The sequence below is a fragment of the Pristiophorus japonicus genome, chromosome 3, assembly GCF_044704955.1.
Source record: "Pristiophorus japonicus isolate sPriJap1 chromosome 3, sPriJap1.hap1, whole genome shotgun sequence".
Classification (NCBI taxonomy): Eukaryota; Metazoa; Chordata; class Chondrichthyes; family Pristiophoridae; genus Pristiophorus; species Pristiophorus japonicus.
In genome coordinates, this window is record NC_091979.1 from 216,737,071 (window position 1) to 216,751,949 (window position 14,879).

The window sequence follows — 14,879 nt, forward strand, 5'->3', positions numbered from 1 at the left end:
CTTGAGCCAGATCCAGGGATGCCTCTTTGCTCGTTGGGCTGAAAACCTACTCATCAAGAAAGTTCTCCTGAACACATTTCAGAAATTCTTCCCCCTCGCTGCCCTTTACACGATTATCCCAATCTATGTTGGGATAATTAAAGTCCCTCATTACCACTCGAAAGTTTTTGCACCTCTAATTTCCCTGTAAATTTGCTCCTCTGTATCCTTCCCATCAATAGGTGGCCTATAGAATACACCTAGTAATGGAATGGCACCTCTATTGTTTCTTAACTCTAACCAAATAAATTCTATCCTTGACCCCTCCAAGATAACCTCTCTCTCTCCAGCACTGTAATATTCTCCTGAATCAATACTGCCACCTCACCTCCTTTCTTTCCATCCCCAATTTTCCTGAACATCCTGTAGCCAGGATTATTTAGTACCCAATCCTGCCCTTTTTTGAGCCAGGTCTCCATTATCGCCACAACATCATATTCCCATGTGGCTATCTGGCCTGTAGCTCACCAACCTTATTTACTATGCTTTGTGCATTTACATACATGCAGTGGAAACCTATCTTAGACCTTCTTGTATTTTCCATTAGTCTGACCCCACATATCTTACTCTAGTGCTATCTATATCTCCCACTCTTTTGTGCACCATGTTTCTCCTTTCTAATGCTACATCCTGGTGCCCATTCTTCTGCCAAATTAGTTTAAACCCTCAACAGCACTAGCAACCACCACCGTCCCCTCCAGCTAGGATATTGGTCCCAGCTTTGTTGAGCTGCAACTCGCCCGGCCTGTACAGGTCACATCTCCCCTAGAACCGTTCCCAATGTTGCAAGAATCTAAAGCCCTCCCTTCTGCACCATTTCTCCAGCCACGCATACATCGGCTCTGTCCTCCTATTTCTATACGCATTCACGTGCGGCACCGGGAGTAATTCAGAGATTGCTACCTTTGAGGTTCTGCTTTTTAATCTTTTTCCTAGCACCCTAAAATCTGCCTTCAGGACCCCATCCCTCTTTCTACCTAAGTCATTGCTACCGATATGGACCACAACCGCTGACCGTTCACCCTCCCCCTTCAGTGTATTCTGCAGTCGCTCAGTGACATCCTTGATCCTGGCATGAGGGAGGCAACATACCATCCTGGAATCACGTCAGCGGCCACAGAAACACCAGTCTGTTCCCCTAACTACTGAATCCCCTATCACTACTGCTTTCCCGATCTCTTCACCCCCGCCACCTCGCCCCGTACAGCTGAGCCACCCGTTGTGTCGTGGACATGACTCTGGCTGCACTCCCTAGAGGAACCATCGCCCTCACCAGTAAATACGGGTTGGAGTGAGATGCACTCAGGGGAATCCTGCACTACCTGCCTGGTCTTACTTTTCTTTCTGGCGGTCACCCACTCAATAACAACTTGTATTTATTTAGCGCCTTTAACGTAGTAAAACATCCCAAGGCACTTCACAAGAGTGGTAAGACAAAAAATGCAACACCGAGCCACATAAGGAGAAATTAGGGCAGGTGACCAAAAGCTTGGTCAAAGAGGTAGGTTTTAAGGAGCAGCTTAAAGGAGGAACAAGAGGTAGAGAGCTGGAGAAGTTTAGGCAGGGAGTTCCACAGCTTGGGGCCGAGGCAACAGAAAGCACAGGTACCAATAGTTGAGTGATTATAATCAGGGATGCTCAAGAGGGCAGAATTGGAGAAGTGCAGATATCGAGGATTGTGGGGCTGGAGGAGATTACAGAGATAGAGAGGGGCGAGGCCATGGAGGGATTTGAAAACAAGGATGAGAATTTTGAAATCGAGGCGTTGCTTAACCAGGAGCCAATGTAGGTCAGCGAGCATAGGGGTGATGGGTGAATGGGATTTGGTGCAAATTAGGACACGGGCAGCCGAGCTTTGGATGACCTCAATGTGGGATTCCAGCCAGGGCTGCGTTGGAATAGTCAAGTCTAGGGGTAACAAAGGCATGGATGAAGGTTTCAGCAGCGGATGAGCTGAAACAAGGGCAGAGACACAAGAACATAGGAAATAGGAGGAGTAGGCCATTCGGCCCCTCAAGCCTGCTCTGCCATTCAATGAGATCATGGGAGCCAGAAAAGGAAGTTGGCAAATATGAGCTTATTCACTTTGGACCTAAAAAGGATAGAACAGAGTACTTTCTAAATGGTGAAAAGCTGGAAACAGTGGAGGTCCAAAGAGACTTGGGGTCCATGTACATAGATCATTAAAATATCATGGACAGGTACAGAAAATATTTAAAAAGGCTAATGGAATGCTGGCCTTTGTAGCTAGAGGATTAGAGTACAAAGGGGCAGAAGTTATGCTGCATCTGTACAAAATCCTGGTTAGACCACACCTGAAGTACTGTGAGCAGTTCTGGGTACCACAACTTAGGAAGGATATATTGGCCTTGGAGGGAGTGCAGCGTAGGTTTACCAGAATGATATATGGACTCCAGGGGTTAAATTACAAGATTACACAAGCTAGGGTTGTATTCCCTGGAATTTAGAAGGGCAAGGGGTGATTTGATCAAAGTTTTCAAGATATTAAGGGGAACTGATAGAGAAAAACTACTTCTGCTGGTTGGGGGGGTCTAGTACTCGGGGCCATAGTCTAAAATTCAGAGCCAAATCTTTCAGGAGTGAAGTTAGGAAACACTTCTAACACACAAAGGGGGTTGAAGTTTGGAACTCTCTTCCACAAATGGTAATTGATGCTAGATCAATTATTAAATTAAAATCTGAGATTGATAGATTTTTGTTAAACAAAGGTATTAAGGGTTTTGGGGCAAAGGCGGGTATATGGAGTTGGGTTATTACAACTTTGTTATGACTGCATAACACCTGGCCCAGAACTGGCCCCATAATCTTGAAACAGTCAATAGCTTTGTTACAGGACTTACCACATCTCAGGAAACAAGGTATTCATCCCTTCCCAGCTGTAGATATTAAGAATGGCCAACCAGAATTTGCCCCAGGATGGGATTCCAACTGCACCACCTGAAACCAGAAGCAAGATGATTATGGTATGTGTTAAACATCTGTGTTTATGATTAGCATGTCCTCAATACCTGATTATATATTTTTTTAAATATCATCCTCAAAACAACAATAGCTACCAAATGTCCAAATGTATTGAAAGCAAATATTGTAAAATCTCAGATACCAAAACTGAGAGACTAAAGGATGTCTAACTCTGAAATGGTACAACTCTGGTGTTAGTTTATATAATACTGGAAAATAATAAAAAAATTTAAAATTTGAGGCCTTCTCTCAGCCACAGAGACAAAGAAGGTTCGGAGTTCACTCTCGACTGAAGCAGCAGTAGGGGCACTCGAACGGCCCACAATCACTTGGATTCAGTTTCCTAATTCCAACTGTTATTCAGTAGGAAGTGTTTGGATGCTGGATGAGAATAGAATCATGTTCTTCAACTGGATAGCCTGCAGATACTAGTGTTAAAGTTCACGGGAATAATGGTCACCTAGACAAGGCTCTGCCATCAATAATGGGTTGAAGAGGGAGCACAGAAGGCCATACTCAGAGGACCAAAGCCTGTTTGTGGACCTAAAGCAGGAGGAGTTTACAGATGTGGCTGCGGCGAAGCTGTGGCGGGATCTGAAAACGGGGATGGCAATTTAAAATTCCGTGTTGGGGACAGGGACCCAGTAATGGGATTGTTTGGCAAGGGACATTTAGTGCAGGATAACATGTGCATGGCTAAGATTTGGACAGGTTACAGTTTATGGAGGAAGGGGTCCAATAAGGAGCAAGTGGTGGAGAAATAGAATCAAGAGGGGATGAAAGCTGAAGAAGGGTTTCAGCCGCAACAGGAGCAAACTTGCGAGAGGCAGTTGAAGATGTAGGGGAGAAAGTAAATGGATTAGGTGCTGGATGGGATGTGGAGTTTGAAATTCAGTTCTGGATCAAACAGGACAGAGGTTTCACAGAAAACAATTCAGCTTGAGAATGTAGCTAGAGAGAGGGATTGGTAAAAGAACTGTGGAGGCTGAGAATAATTGCTTTGCTCTTTCTGATGTTCAGCTGAAGGAAATTTTGACTCACCCATGACTTAATGTCAGACAGGCAGTCTAAGCTGGTTAAGTGATTGAGGGAAGTGGTGGAAAGGTAAACCTAGCTGTAATCAGCATAAACATGTAGGCCAGCCCTGTGCTTTAGATGACGTTATTGAGGAACAGCATGTAGATGAGCAAGAGGAAGAGGCTCAAGATAATCCATGGGGAACATCAGAGGTACCTGCGCAGGGGCAGGAAGATATGTGTTAGCTGCATTGGAACAGATATGAATAAACAGAACCATGGAAGACAAAGGAGTGGCAATGGAGGAGGATGGCATAGTTGATTGTATAAAATGCCACAGAAAGTTTGAAGAGAGAATAAGTAAAATAAAACAGCAAAATTTTAATCAGAGAATGTAACTTGAATTTTTTTAAACCAGGCCAGAAGAGGAGACAGACAACATTTAAACAGGGGATTTTGCGAGGTGAGCACAGAGCTGGGAGGCAACACATATTTAAGGACTGCAAGGTAAGGGAGATACAAGATGGGGCAGGGGTTGGAGAGGACAGACAGGCCATTGCTGGGGCAGTTGTTCAACCGTTCCCAAAGGGGCACGCATGGTATGTGAGCAAAATGAGGTATTAATATGCTTGAGGTATGCTTGCAAAGTAATCGAGGAGCCAGGAGTGGGGTGGGGGAGGACCCTGGGAGCAGAAGGTGGGTCCCATGGAAAAGATGAGCTTGGAAGGAGACGTGGAGAACATGGGAGGGAAACTGCAGAGTTAACCAGTGCCAAAGAACAGATAAAAGCAGGAGAACTGGCTGCACAGTGAGAGGAGATAAATCAGAGTCCGAGCAAAAACTGAATGTGGAAATCCAAGATAGAAATTGAAACTTGACGTCACTGCGGACGGATTGGTGGGTAACGGGCAAGTGTTAGTTTGTTGGGTTTTTTTTAAAATTAGATTGCTCATTTTTCACAGTTGTAATCCACTTGATGGTAGTTTCCATTCTGTTTCAGATTGACAGATATAAATTGCAGTGTCTTTAGTTGAGGTTTTACTGTTTTAGTATCTCAATCAGTGCTCAGGTTTTAGAATTTTATAGGTCAGTGTTTTAGCGTCAATGTTTTTAGATTTTGAGAGTTGAGTGTTAAGTGTTTTAGTGATCAGGGCCTCAGTGATTGACTACCATGGCAGGCCAGCTATGACCCATTGCAAGCGCATCCTGTTCTGTGTGGGAACTCCAGGACACTTCATGCGTTCTGGATAATGTGTGCAGGAAGTGCTTCCAGTTGGTCGAGCTTTGAATACCGGGGAGGGCGACTACTCCTTGGAGGAATGCAGCATGGGAGATTTGACTGCACACAGGGGGGAATGAGATTAGAAATGCAGTAGTCGTAGGAGATTCGATAGTTGGGGGGCAATAGACAAGCATGTCCGCAACCGCAATCACAATTCCTGAATAGTATGTTGCCTCCCTGGCGCCAGGGTAAAGAATATCACTGAGCGGCTGCAGGATATGGTCATAGAAATTTATAGCACGGAAGGAGGCCACTTCGGCCCATCGTGTCCACGCCGGCCGACCAAGAGCTATCCAGTCTAATCTCACTTTCCAGCTCTTGGTCCGTAGCCCTGCAGGTTAAGGCATTTCTAAGTGCACATCCAAGTATTTTTTTTTAAATGTGCTGAGGTTTTCTGCCTCTACCACCCTCAGGCAGTGCGTTCCAGACCCCCACAACCGTCTGGGTGAAGAAAATTCTTTAAACCTCCCCCAATTACTTTAAATCTAGGATGCGTTTATTTGTACTAACTGAATGGCAGCCATTTCAGATTGGCTCTCCATTATCACATGAACCATTGCTGATTTACCCTCCCAGGGTACCAGCCACAACCTGAAGTTTATCTGGAATGTGTAACTGGAACCGCCCAGCCCGAGTTCTGACCGACTTTCTCATTTGTAATTCGATCCATTTTGACTTCAGAATCCAGAGGATAGATCTCCTCAAAGACCACCAAGTAGCAACCGAAATCCCTTACACCAGCGCAAGTGCTGCCTCCGCCACCTGAAGACTTTTACCCAAACACATGTGCTGCCTCCCACCGCCAAAGTCCCTTACCCTCCCCCTCCCCGCCATTGATGGGGCACTCTGTGCAGATTGTCAATAGGTTTATTGGAACTGAAGTGAATAGTGATAGTGTCGTGACTACTGGATTTCATCCACTCCAATGATGTCCCTTGGAACACACGCACCAGGGGGTTGGAAGAACGTGCTAAGTCTCCCTTCCCCCCCTCTCGCCTCTGATCCCCCCACCTATGTCTCTCTCTTTACCCCCTTTCTCTTTTCCCGACCCGCCACAAGGCTCTATCTCCACCCCCCCCCCCCCCCCCCCCGAGGCTCTCTCTCTCTCTCCTTCCCGACACCCCCCCCCCCCCCCCCCGAGGCTCTCTCTCTCTCTCTCTCTCTCTCCCCTTCCCTCCGTCCCTACACCCCCCCCCACCCCCGAGGCTCTCTCTCTCTCTCTCTCTCTCTCCCCTTCCCTCCGTCCCTACGCCCCCCCGAGGCTCTCTCTCACTTCTCTCTCTTCCCCCGCCCCCCCACCCACCCACCCACCCAGGCTCTCTTCTCCTTCTCTTCTCCTTCTCTTCTCCCTCCTCCCCTCCCTCTCCTCCTCCCCTCCTCCTCCTCCCCCTCTCTTTCCCCCCCTTCCCCTTCCCCCCCCCCCCTCCCTAATATTGGAACCAATGACATAGATGGTGGAGAATGTGTTGAGGTCCTTCAGGCAGAGTTTCAGGAGCTAGAAAAATTTTTTTAGAAAGGGAACCTCAAAAGGTAGTAATGTCAGGATTACTCCCAGTGTCACGTGCTAGTGAGCATAGAAACAGGATGATAGTACAGGTGAATGCGTGGCTAGAGATGAGGAGTCGGGGGGAGGGTGGTAGATTTTTGGGGCATTGGGGCCGGTTCTGGGGAGAGGGGCACCTGTACCAGATGGATGGGTTGCACCTGAACAAAGCCGAGACTAATGTTCTTGCTGAGAGGTACTGTTGGGGAGGTTTCCAGAGGGGAACCAGAAAATAGCAAAGAGGAGCAGAAATTAGATCAGAGGACAAAGAGATATAAACAGTAGTAACATTAGAAATATCCCAAAAATTGCAAGGACCAGATTGAGCAAAATAGCAAAGATGACAAAGGAGTATTGAATTGTATGTACAACAATGTCCATAGTGTAACTAATAAGGTTGGTGAGGTGCAGGTACAAATTGTCACATGGGAGGATTATGACATGTTTGCATTAACAGAGACATGGCTCAAAAAGGCCAGGAATGGGTTCTTAACATTCCTGGTTACCAAGTAACCAAGAAAGAGAAGGAAAAAGAGGAGATGGTGTCACTATTGATTAAGGATAATGGGCTAGAAATTGAAATGGCTCTCTGCCCGAATTCGACGGTATTTGCCGTTTTGGGTGATAACCGGGTCGGCGAGAAATTGCCCAGCTGAGTTACGCCAGCAGTTTCGAGGTACCGCTGGGAAACGGACCCACCGGCAAGCACCATCCTTAGATCGCCGTGGCATGATATTTGGCTCAGCAGTGACCCGTAGGTAAGTATAAAACAAACGCCCATGAGAATCAGCAGAGCTGGCCGGTAAGTGAGTAGCTCTGCAAGAAAAAGGTTAGTAATTGGTTTTTTACTCATTTTTAAATTCTGTTGTGATGATTTAAGTTAAAAGGGCCCTGAGAATATTTAACTTATGTTCTGCTTTTTGAAAAATTATTTTTTAGTGTTTTTCTCCTCCTCGGCCCAACCCAACTTTTGGTGAATTTTTAAATTATCAACCATTTTCTTTAAGAACCTCCCAATCGACCCTAAATTCCACTTTTTCGCAGAGAATCGAGGTGCAATGCCCATTTTTTTCGCTGGGCGGATTTTTTTCTATTTTTTGTGGAAGTTTCACCGGTGATAATCTTCAGAATCTTAGCGGTCAGTCTTTTGGGCAGCAATCGGGTCGTTAGGAAATTCTAGCCCCATGTTACAGTTCCTAAACAGGAAGGATTAACTAGATGGTTCAAGGACTGAATTGTTTGGCTCAAGTTGAGGAACAGAGGGGGAGCTGTTACAATGTTGGAAGTTTTTTTTTAAATAGAGCTTCAAACAGTGAAAAGAAAATGGATGAGCAGATGTGTCAACAAATTTCAAAGGCATGTGACAAAAATAGAATAGTAATATTAGGAGACTTTAATGACCCTAATATAGACTGGGAAAAACAGTGCTAAGGGTCAGGAAGGGGAAGAATTTCTGATATGTGCACAGGATAACTTTCTCGATCAATATATGTCTCCAATTCAACAAGGAAGGAAGCAGTATTGGATCTGATTCTGGGAAATAAAGTAGGGCAAGTGAAGTGTTTAGCAGTCGGAGATCATCAAGCTAACACTGACCACAACATAATTCGGTTTAAAGTATTTAAAAGGGAATTGAAAAAGTTAATACAGAAGGCAAAGAGAGGTTATGAGAAAAGGTTAGCAAGCAACATTAAATTGAACCCTAAAACATCTCAAACAAAGTGTAAGCAGTTTGCAATGGAAAAGTTGGGCCTATTAAGGGCCCAAAGGGAAATCACCTTGTAGAGGCAGAGGACATGACAAAAGTGTGAAATGAGTACTTTGTATCTGTCTTCACAAAGGAAGCAGATGATGTGAAGGTTACACTAAAAGACAAGAGGAAAATTATGGACAGGATAGTAATAGATGGAGAAGACATACTAAAAAACTTAACATTACTGAAAGTTGGTGAGTCACCTGGTCCAAATGGAGTGTATTCCAGGTTGTTGAAAGAAGGAAATATAGAAACAGCAGAGGCATTGGTCACAATCTTTCAATCCTCAATGGATACAGGAGTAGTGCCAGAGGACTGGAGGGTTGCTAATGTTATACCACTATTCATGAAAGGGGAGAGGGATAAACCAGGAAACTACAGGCCAGTCAGCCTAACATCAGTGGTGGGGAAATTATTGGAAACCATTATCAGAGACAAAGGCATGGGTTAAGCAAGGAGGGCCAGCATGGATTTGGTAAAGGTAAATCGTGTCGACTAACTTGATTGAATTATTTGATGAGATAACAGAGAAGGTTGATTAAGGTAATGCAGTAGATGTATATATGGGCATTTGGAAAGCATTCGACAAAGTGCCACACAGGAGGCTTTTTAAGAAGATGGAAGCCCATGGAATTAAGGGGAAAGTTGTGGTATGGATACAAAATTGGTTCAGTAACAGGATGCAAAGGGTAGTGGTGGATGGATGCTTTTCAGCCTGGGAGGCGCTTTGAGTGGTGGTCCCCAAGGATCAGTTTTGGGTCCATTACTCTTTTCAATATTTATAAACGATCTAGACTCGGGTGTAGGGAGCAGCATTATACAGTTTGCAGATGATATGAAATTGGCAAAGTAGTAGATCGTGATGAGGATAGTTATAGGCTTCAGGGTGACAGACAGGATGGTGAAATGAACAGAAACATGGCAGTAGGAGTTCAATGCGGAGAAGTGTGAAGTGATACACTAATATGACAGGCACGATTTTGAAAAGTGTAGATGAGTATAGAGACCTCGGTGTCCATATACACAAATCCTGAAAGGGGGCAGGGCAAGTTGATAGTGGTTAAAAAAGCATATGGGTTACTTGAGTTTATAAATAGAGGAATAGATTATAATAGAGAGATCATGCTAGATCTTTATAAATCACTGGTTAGGCCTCAGCTGGAGTATTGTGGACAATTCTGGGCACCATAATTCAGGAAAGATGTAAAGGCCTTAGAAAGGGTACAGAGGAGGTTGGCCAGAATGTTACAGGGATGAGGGAATTCAGTTTGAGGAGAGGTTGGAAAAGTTAGGACTGTTTTCCTTAGAACAGAGAAGGTTAAGAGGTGACCTAATAGAGGTTTACACGATGTTTTTGATAGGGAAAAAATATTCCATTTGGTCAGTGCATCATCAACTAAATCATAGATTCAAATCACTGGAAAAAGATTGAGGGAAGATGAGAAATGTTTTCACTGAGCTTGCGGCAGGAACTATAATGGAGGAACGGCAGGAGTGGGCGATGGTGAGTGACTTAGGTGTGACATGAATGTGGAAAGCAGAGGCAAGGGACTAGTTGAGCAGGTGAATAGAGCTCGAGGATAGAGAGTTGGGATCTTGAATGTGAAGTTCTGAGGATGTTGGGACAGAGTTTTCCATGGGTAGAGGATGAGTTGGAGTAGGCAGGGAAATGTAGGAGGTAAGGGAGACAGGGAAGTGTTCAAAGATCAGTGATCGAGGCCTCAAAAGGTGGAGAGGCTGTAAGGTTGAGGAGGAGTTTAGGTGAAGAGCAAGACTGTGGATTCAGAGAAGTCAAAGGAGAGAGAAACTAGAGGAGTTTAGGTACACGTTGAAATCACCAAGGATGAAAGAAAGACTTGCATCTTTATAGCGCCTTTCACAAACACCGGACGTCCCAATGAAGTACTTTGGAGTGTAGTCACTGTTGTAATGTGGGAAACGCAACAGCCAATTTGCACACAAGCAAGCTCCCACAAACAGCAATGTGAAAATGACCAGATAATGTGTTTTTTTTAAGTTATGTTGATTGAGGGATAAATATTAAACCAAGATACCAGGGATAACTCCCCTGCTCTTCTTTGAAATAGTGCCATGGGATCTTTTAGATCAGATGAAAGAGCAGATGGGGCCTCAGTTTTAACATCTCATCCAAAGGACGGCACCTCCGACAGTATTTTTTGTGTGCTCAGGTTGAACTTGAACCACAATCTTCTGACTCAGAGGCGAGGGTGCTACCCACTGAACCACAGCTAACTCACTGAGGAGTCATCATTCATTGTATTCCAACGGAGAAGATTGCACTGAGGAAGTCACAGTGGGGATTGGAATGGTGTTAAACAACAGGGATTTGCACGAGAGATAGGACGGCAAGGTGCCAGAGAGTCGGGGAAAGGACAAGATGGGACTGAGTCATAACACCCAACCAACTGCTTCAGTGGTTTGGGAAAGGTGTGCGATGGAACGTGCAGCTACACAGGGAGGATAATCGTAAAATTGGATTTCTGTCAGGGCCAGGATGTCAACAGATTCATCCAGGGTTAGACTGTGGATCGTGATCGCGAGGGAGAAAACAAACTGGGGAGCCACATGAAGCAGGGAAGTGGTTGATAATCCTCCAACAAGACAAAGGAGGAAGTAGTGGAAGAGATAAGAGAACGGGGAGAAGGTTCGAGAAATTGACCCCCAAGTAGTGAGCTGGGTGGGATGATTGTTGGGAACAGAGCACAAGATAGTTGTATTTGTTGGCCTGAGAGCCAACATCACACACGGTGATGGGTGGGTAATATCAGAGGGAGGTTATGGGTGTGTTTAAGAGGGATTCAAGCCTGGATTAGGAGAATCAGAATGGTTGCAGCACAGAAAGCGGCCATTCAGACCGTGCCAGCTCTCTGTGAGAGCACTTCAGCAAGTCTCAGTCCCCCGCCCTATTCCTGTAGCCCTGCAAATGTTTTCCTTCAGGTACTTATCGAATTCCCTTTTGAAAGTCACAATTGAATCTGCCTCCACCACCCTTTCAGGCAGTGCGTTCCAGATCCTAATCACTCGCTGTGTAAAAAAGTTTTTCCTCATGTCACCTTTGGTTCTTTTGCCAATCATCTTAAATCTGTGAACTCTGGTTCTTGATCCTTTTGCCAATGGGAAAGTTTCTCTCTATCTACTCTGTCTGGACCCCTCATGATTTTGAGCACCTCTATCAAATCTCCTCTCAATCCCAACTTCTCATCTATCCATGTAACTGAAGTCCCTCATCCTGGAATCATTCTCATAAATCTTTTCAGCACCATCTTTAAGGCTTTCACATCCTTCCTAAAGTGTGGTGCCCAGAATTGGACACAATACTCCAATTGAGGCTAAACCAGTGTTTTATACAGATTCATCATTACTTCCTTGCTTTTGTACTCTATGCCTCTATTTATAAAGCCCAGGTTCCCGTGTGCTTTTTTAACCGTTTTCTCAACCTGCCCTGCCACCTTCAACGATTTGTGCACATATGCCCCCAGATCTCTGTTCATGCACCCACTTTAGAATTTACCCTTTAGCTTATACCAAAATGTATAACTTCACACTTTTCTGCATTAAATTTCATCTGCCACGTGTCCGCCCATTCCACCAGCCTGTCTGTGTCCTCTTGAAGTCGATCATTATCCTACTCACTGTTCACTATACTTCCAAGTTTTGTGTCATTTGCAAATTTTGAAATTGTGCCCTGTACACCCAAGTCTAAGTCATTAAGATAGGCTGGGAGTAGTGTTGAATGGGGAGAGGGATTGAGAGGACATGGCGATGGAGAAGCAGAAGGTGGAATAGGGCATGGCTACAGGGGATTAGGAGTAGGAAGAGAAAACAGTAGAGCCAGAAAGTGACCAAAGAGGGAGGCCACAGATCCAGAGTGACAACATCCAATATGCAAGTGAATGGTCACAGAAGGAGACCTTAGATTATATGAACCAGTGGCAGAAAGCAAGGAAAATTCTTAGCATCGGTGCTTGATAAGAGAAGGTAACATCCTGTTAGTGAAGAGTCCTGGCTTGTCTTCAGGGCAAAAATACAGTTCAAAAGCCAGCTAACATCCAGCTCGGACCAGTGAGATGTGGTCTAGCCCAGGGGCCAGTGGAGAAGAGTTAGGTCCAGGAGACGGTGGTAAAGCAGATTTAAACAGTGGTCTGAAAAGCACAAAATGGTGTCTGCCAACGGAAGTGTCTGTAGAGTAATAAAAGCAAAATACAGCAGATATTGTAAATCTGAAATAGAAACTAAAAATGCTGGAAAACACTCAGCAGATCAGGCAGCATCTGTCTGTACTGTAATTGCTTTGTATCAGGCAAAACTGGGACTCCTTAAAAAGGGACTGCGATTTCTGGCAGCGGGAAGAATTACTGACATGTTATCCGGTAATGCTAATGCCATCAAGAAAGTCTTGCATTTACATAGTGCCTTTCAGGACATCTTAAAACACTTCACAGTTAGAGTTACTTTTTTTGTCGTGACTGCCATGTAAGCAAACATAGTAGCCAATTTTTACACAGCAAAGTCCCACAAACAGCAGTCGAATCGCTGCATATAGTGAAGCCACTATTCCTGGCCAGAAGAAGATGAATGGTAATTCCCCAGTCAATCACGCCTGGAGACTGCTGAAGAGACTGGGATTGATATTACACAGATAATTTGTACGCAACGATCCTCCATTCATTGTATTTTGCTGGAGAAAACATTGTAAGAACTTCGGTCGTGAGTTCTGTTTGCTGTAGTACACAGACGCTTTGAGCATTGCTTAAATAGACTCTGCTGAATAGAGACTTTGTTGCTGTAAAATAGACTGTTTGCTAGGAGCCCTGCCCCAAGTCATTGGCTGATACAGCGGTGTCAATATAACATGGATTGCCAACCCGAAAAATGTCTTTATTCTTGACTCCTGTTGATAAAGGCCTGGCAGTGTGAGTGAAGGCAGCCCAGTGATGGATTCCAAACAATGCACTTACCATGGGATCATCTTCATGATGGTGAATGTATATACTGAGAGTCTATACTCGTGTTATTTTGATTGATTGCAGCATGGCTTTTGAAGGAACTATTGTTAATATCTACTTAATGAAGACAAATCCTTGGCACTATTGTTGCACATATTCCATTCACATACACCTTTACCTAATGGATCTGCCTTGAGATTACACTCTGTTTACCAAGGAACAAGAAAAGGCTAGACTTTACTTTTACCTGGAGAAAACCTGAAACATGAAAAAAAGGCAAACAGATTTTAGGACTGCAAAATTCCGGAGCATCCCGTTTGGGGGCAGTAACTCCCGTGACCTAAATTGGGGTCACCGCCCTGAAGAGTAAGTGGGGTGCAATGTTGGGTGCTCCACTTCCAGTCAGTAGGCTCAGGGGTGCTACATGTGTGCAAAGCGGAGCGGCCTCTCTGTGTAGCGCTGATGCATCCCATGGGCCCACCCTTTTAACAGAAGGGGAGGGATGCTGCGAGCTCTGCATGGTTCTTGAATAGCCTCCACTAGGCCACCGGGGATGCAGGATGCCATGGCCACAGCCCGGTACCGAAACAGAGTGACAGGCTGCACTATCGTGGTACGGATCCCGCAAAATCGGCAGAGAAAGGCCTGATCGGTAAATCGACAAAAAAACAAAATGGCAGGGCGCACCTCCCCTTTATTTCGCCCCGCAAGCGAAGTGCGGCTCGGTTCGCGACCCACAAGGCTGGCACTGACATTGCCCGCGGTAGCCTCACCGGGCGCTGCCCAATTGCGGGGCAAAAAGGGGTCGTCATGCTCAGTGATGACGTCATCGCTGGGGCGCTACTGATTACATACCTCCGCTTCTTTCTCTCTTCCCCCCCCCGGTAAAAACACTTTCGTTAGCATCCCCCGGAGGCCCTAATGGGTGGAGCAAAACAGGTCAATTTCGGCCCCATGATCTTTTACAGTGATTATACTGTACTGCATCTGCCTTAATTCTTCTTACAGAATCATAGAATGATACAGCACAGAAGGATTCAGCCCATCGTGTCAGTACTTTGAAAGAATTATCCAATTACTCCCATTCCCCAGCCCTTTCCCCATAGCCCTGCAAATGTTTCCCTTTCAAGTATTTATCCAATGCCCTTCTGAACATTACTATTGAATCCACTTCCACCACCCTTTCAGCCAGTGCTTTCCAGATCATAGCAACTCATTGCGGAAAAGATTTTCCCCTCATTTCACCTCAATAAATGAAGTGAAAATAAATTCAATCAGTAGGTTTAGCCTAGTCAGA

The 14,879-nt window shown here is 45.1% G+C and overlaps 1 protein-coding gene across 1 annotated transcript in view; it reads right to left on the reverse strand.

The window, feature by feature from the left end:
• The window catches only part of lss (lanosterol synthase (2,3-oxidosqualene-lanosterol cyclase)), a 138,870-nt gene that overhangs the window by 112,400 nt on the left and 11,591 nt on the right, over positions 1–14,879 (reverse strand). Inside the window, exon 6 of the mRNA XM_070876275.1 lies at positions 2,901–2,997. Coding sequence (XP_070732376.1) covers positions 2,901–2,997 — 97 coding nt within the window. The remainder of the gene's footprint in view (positions 1–2,900; positions 2,998–14,879) is intronic.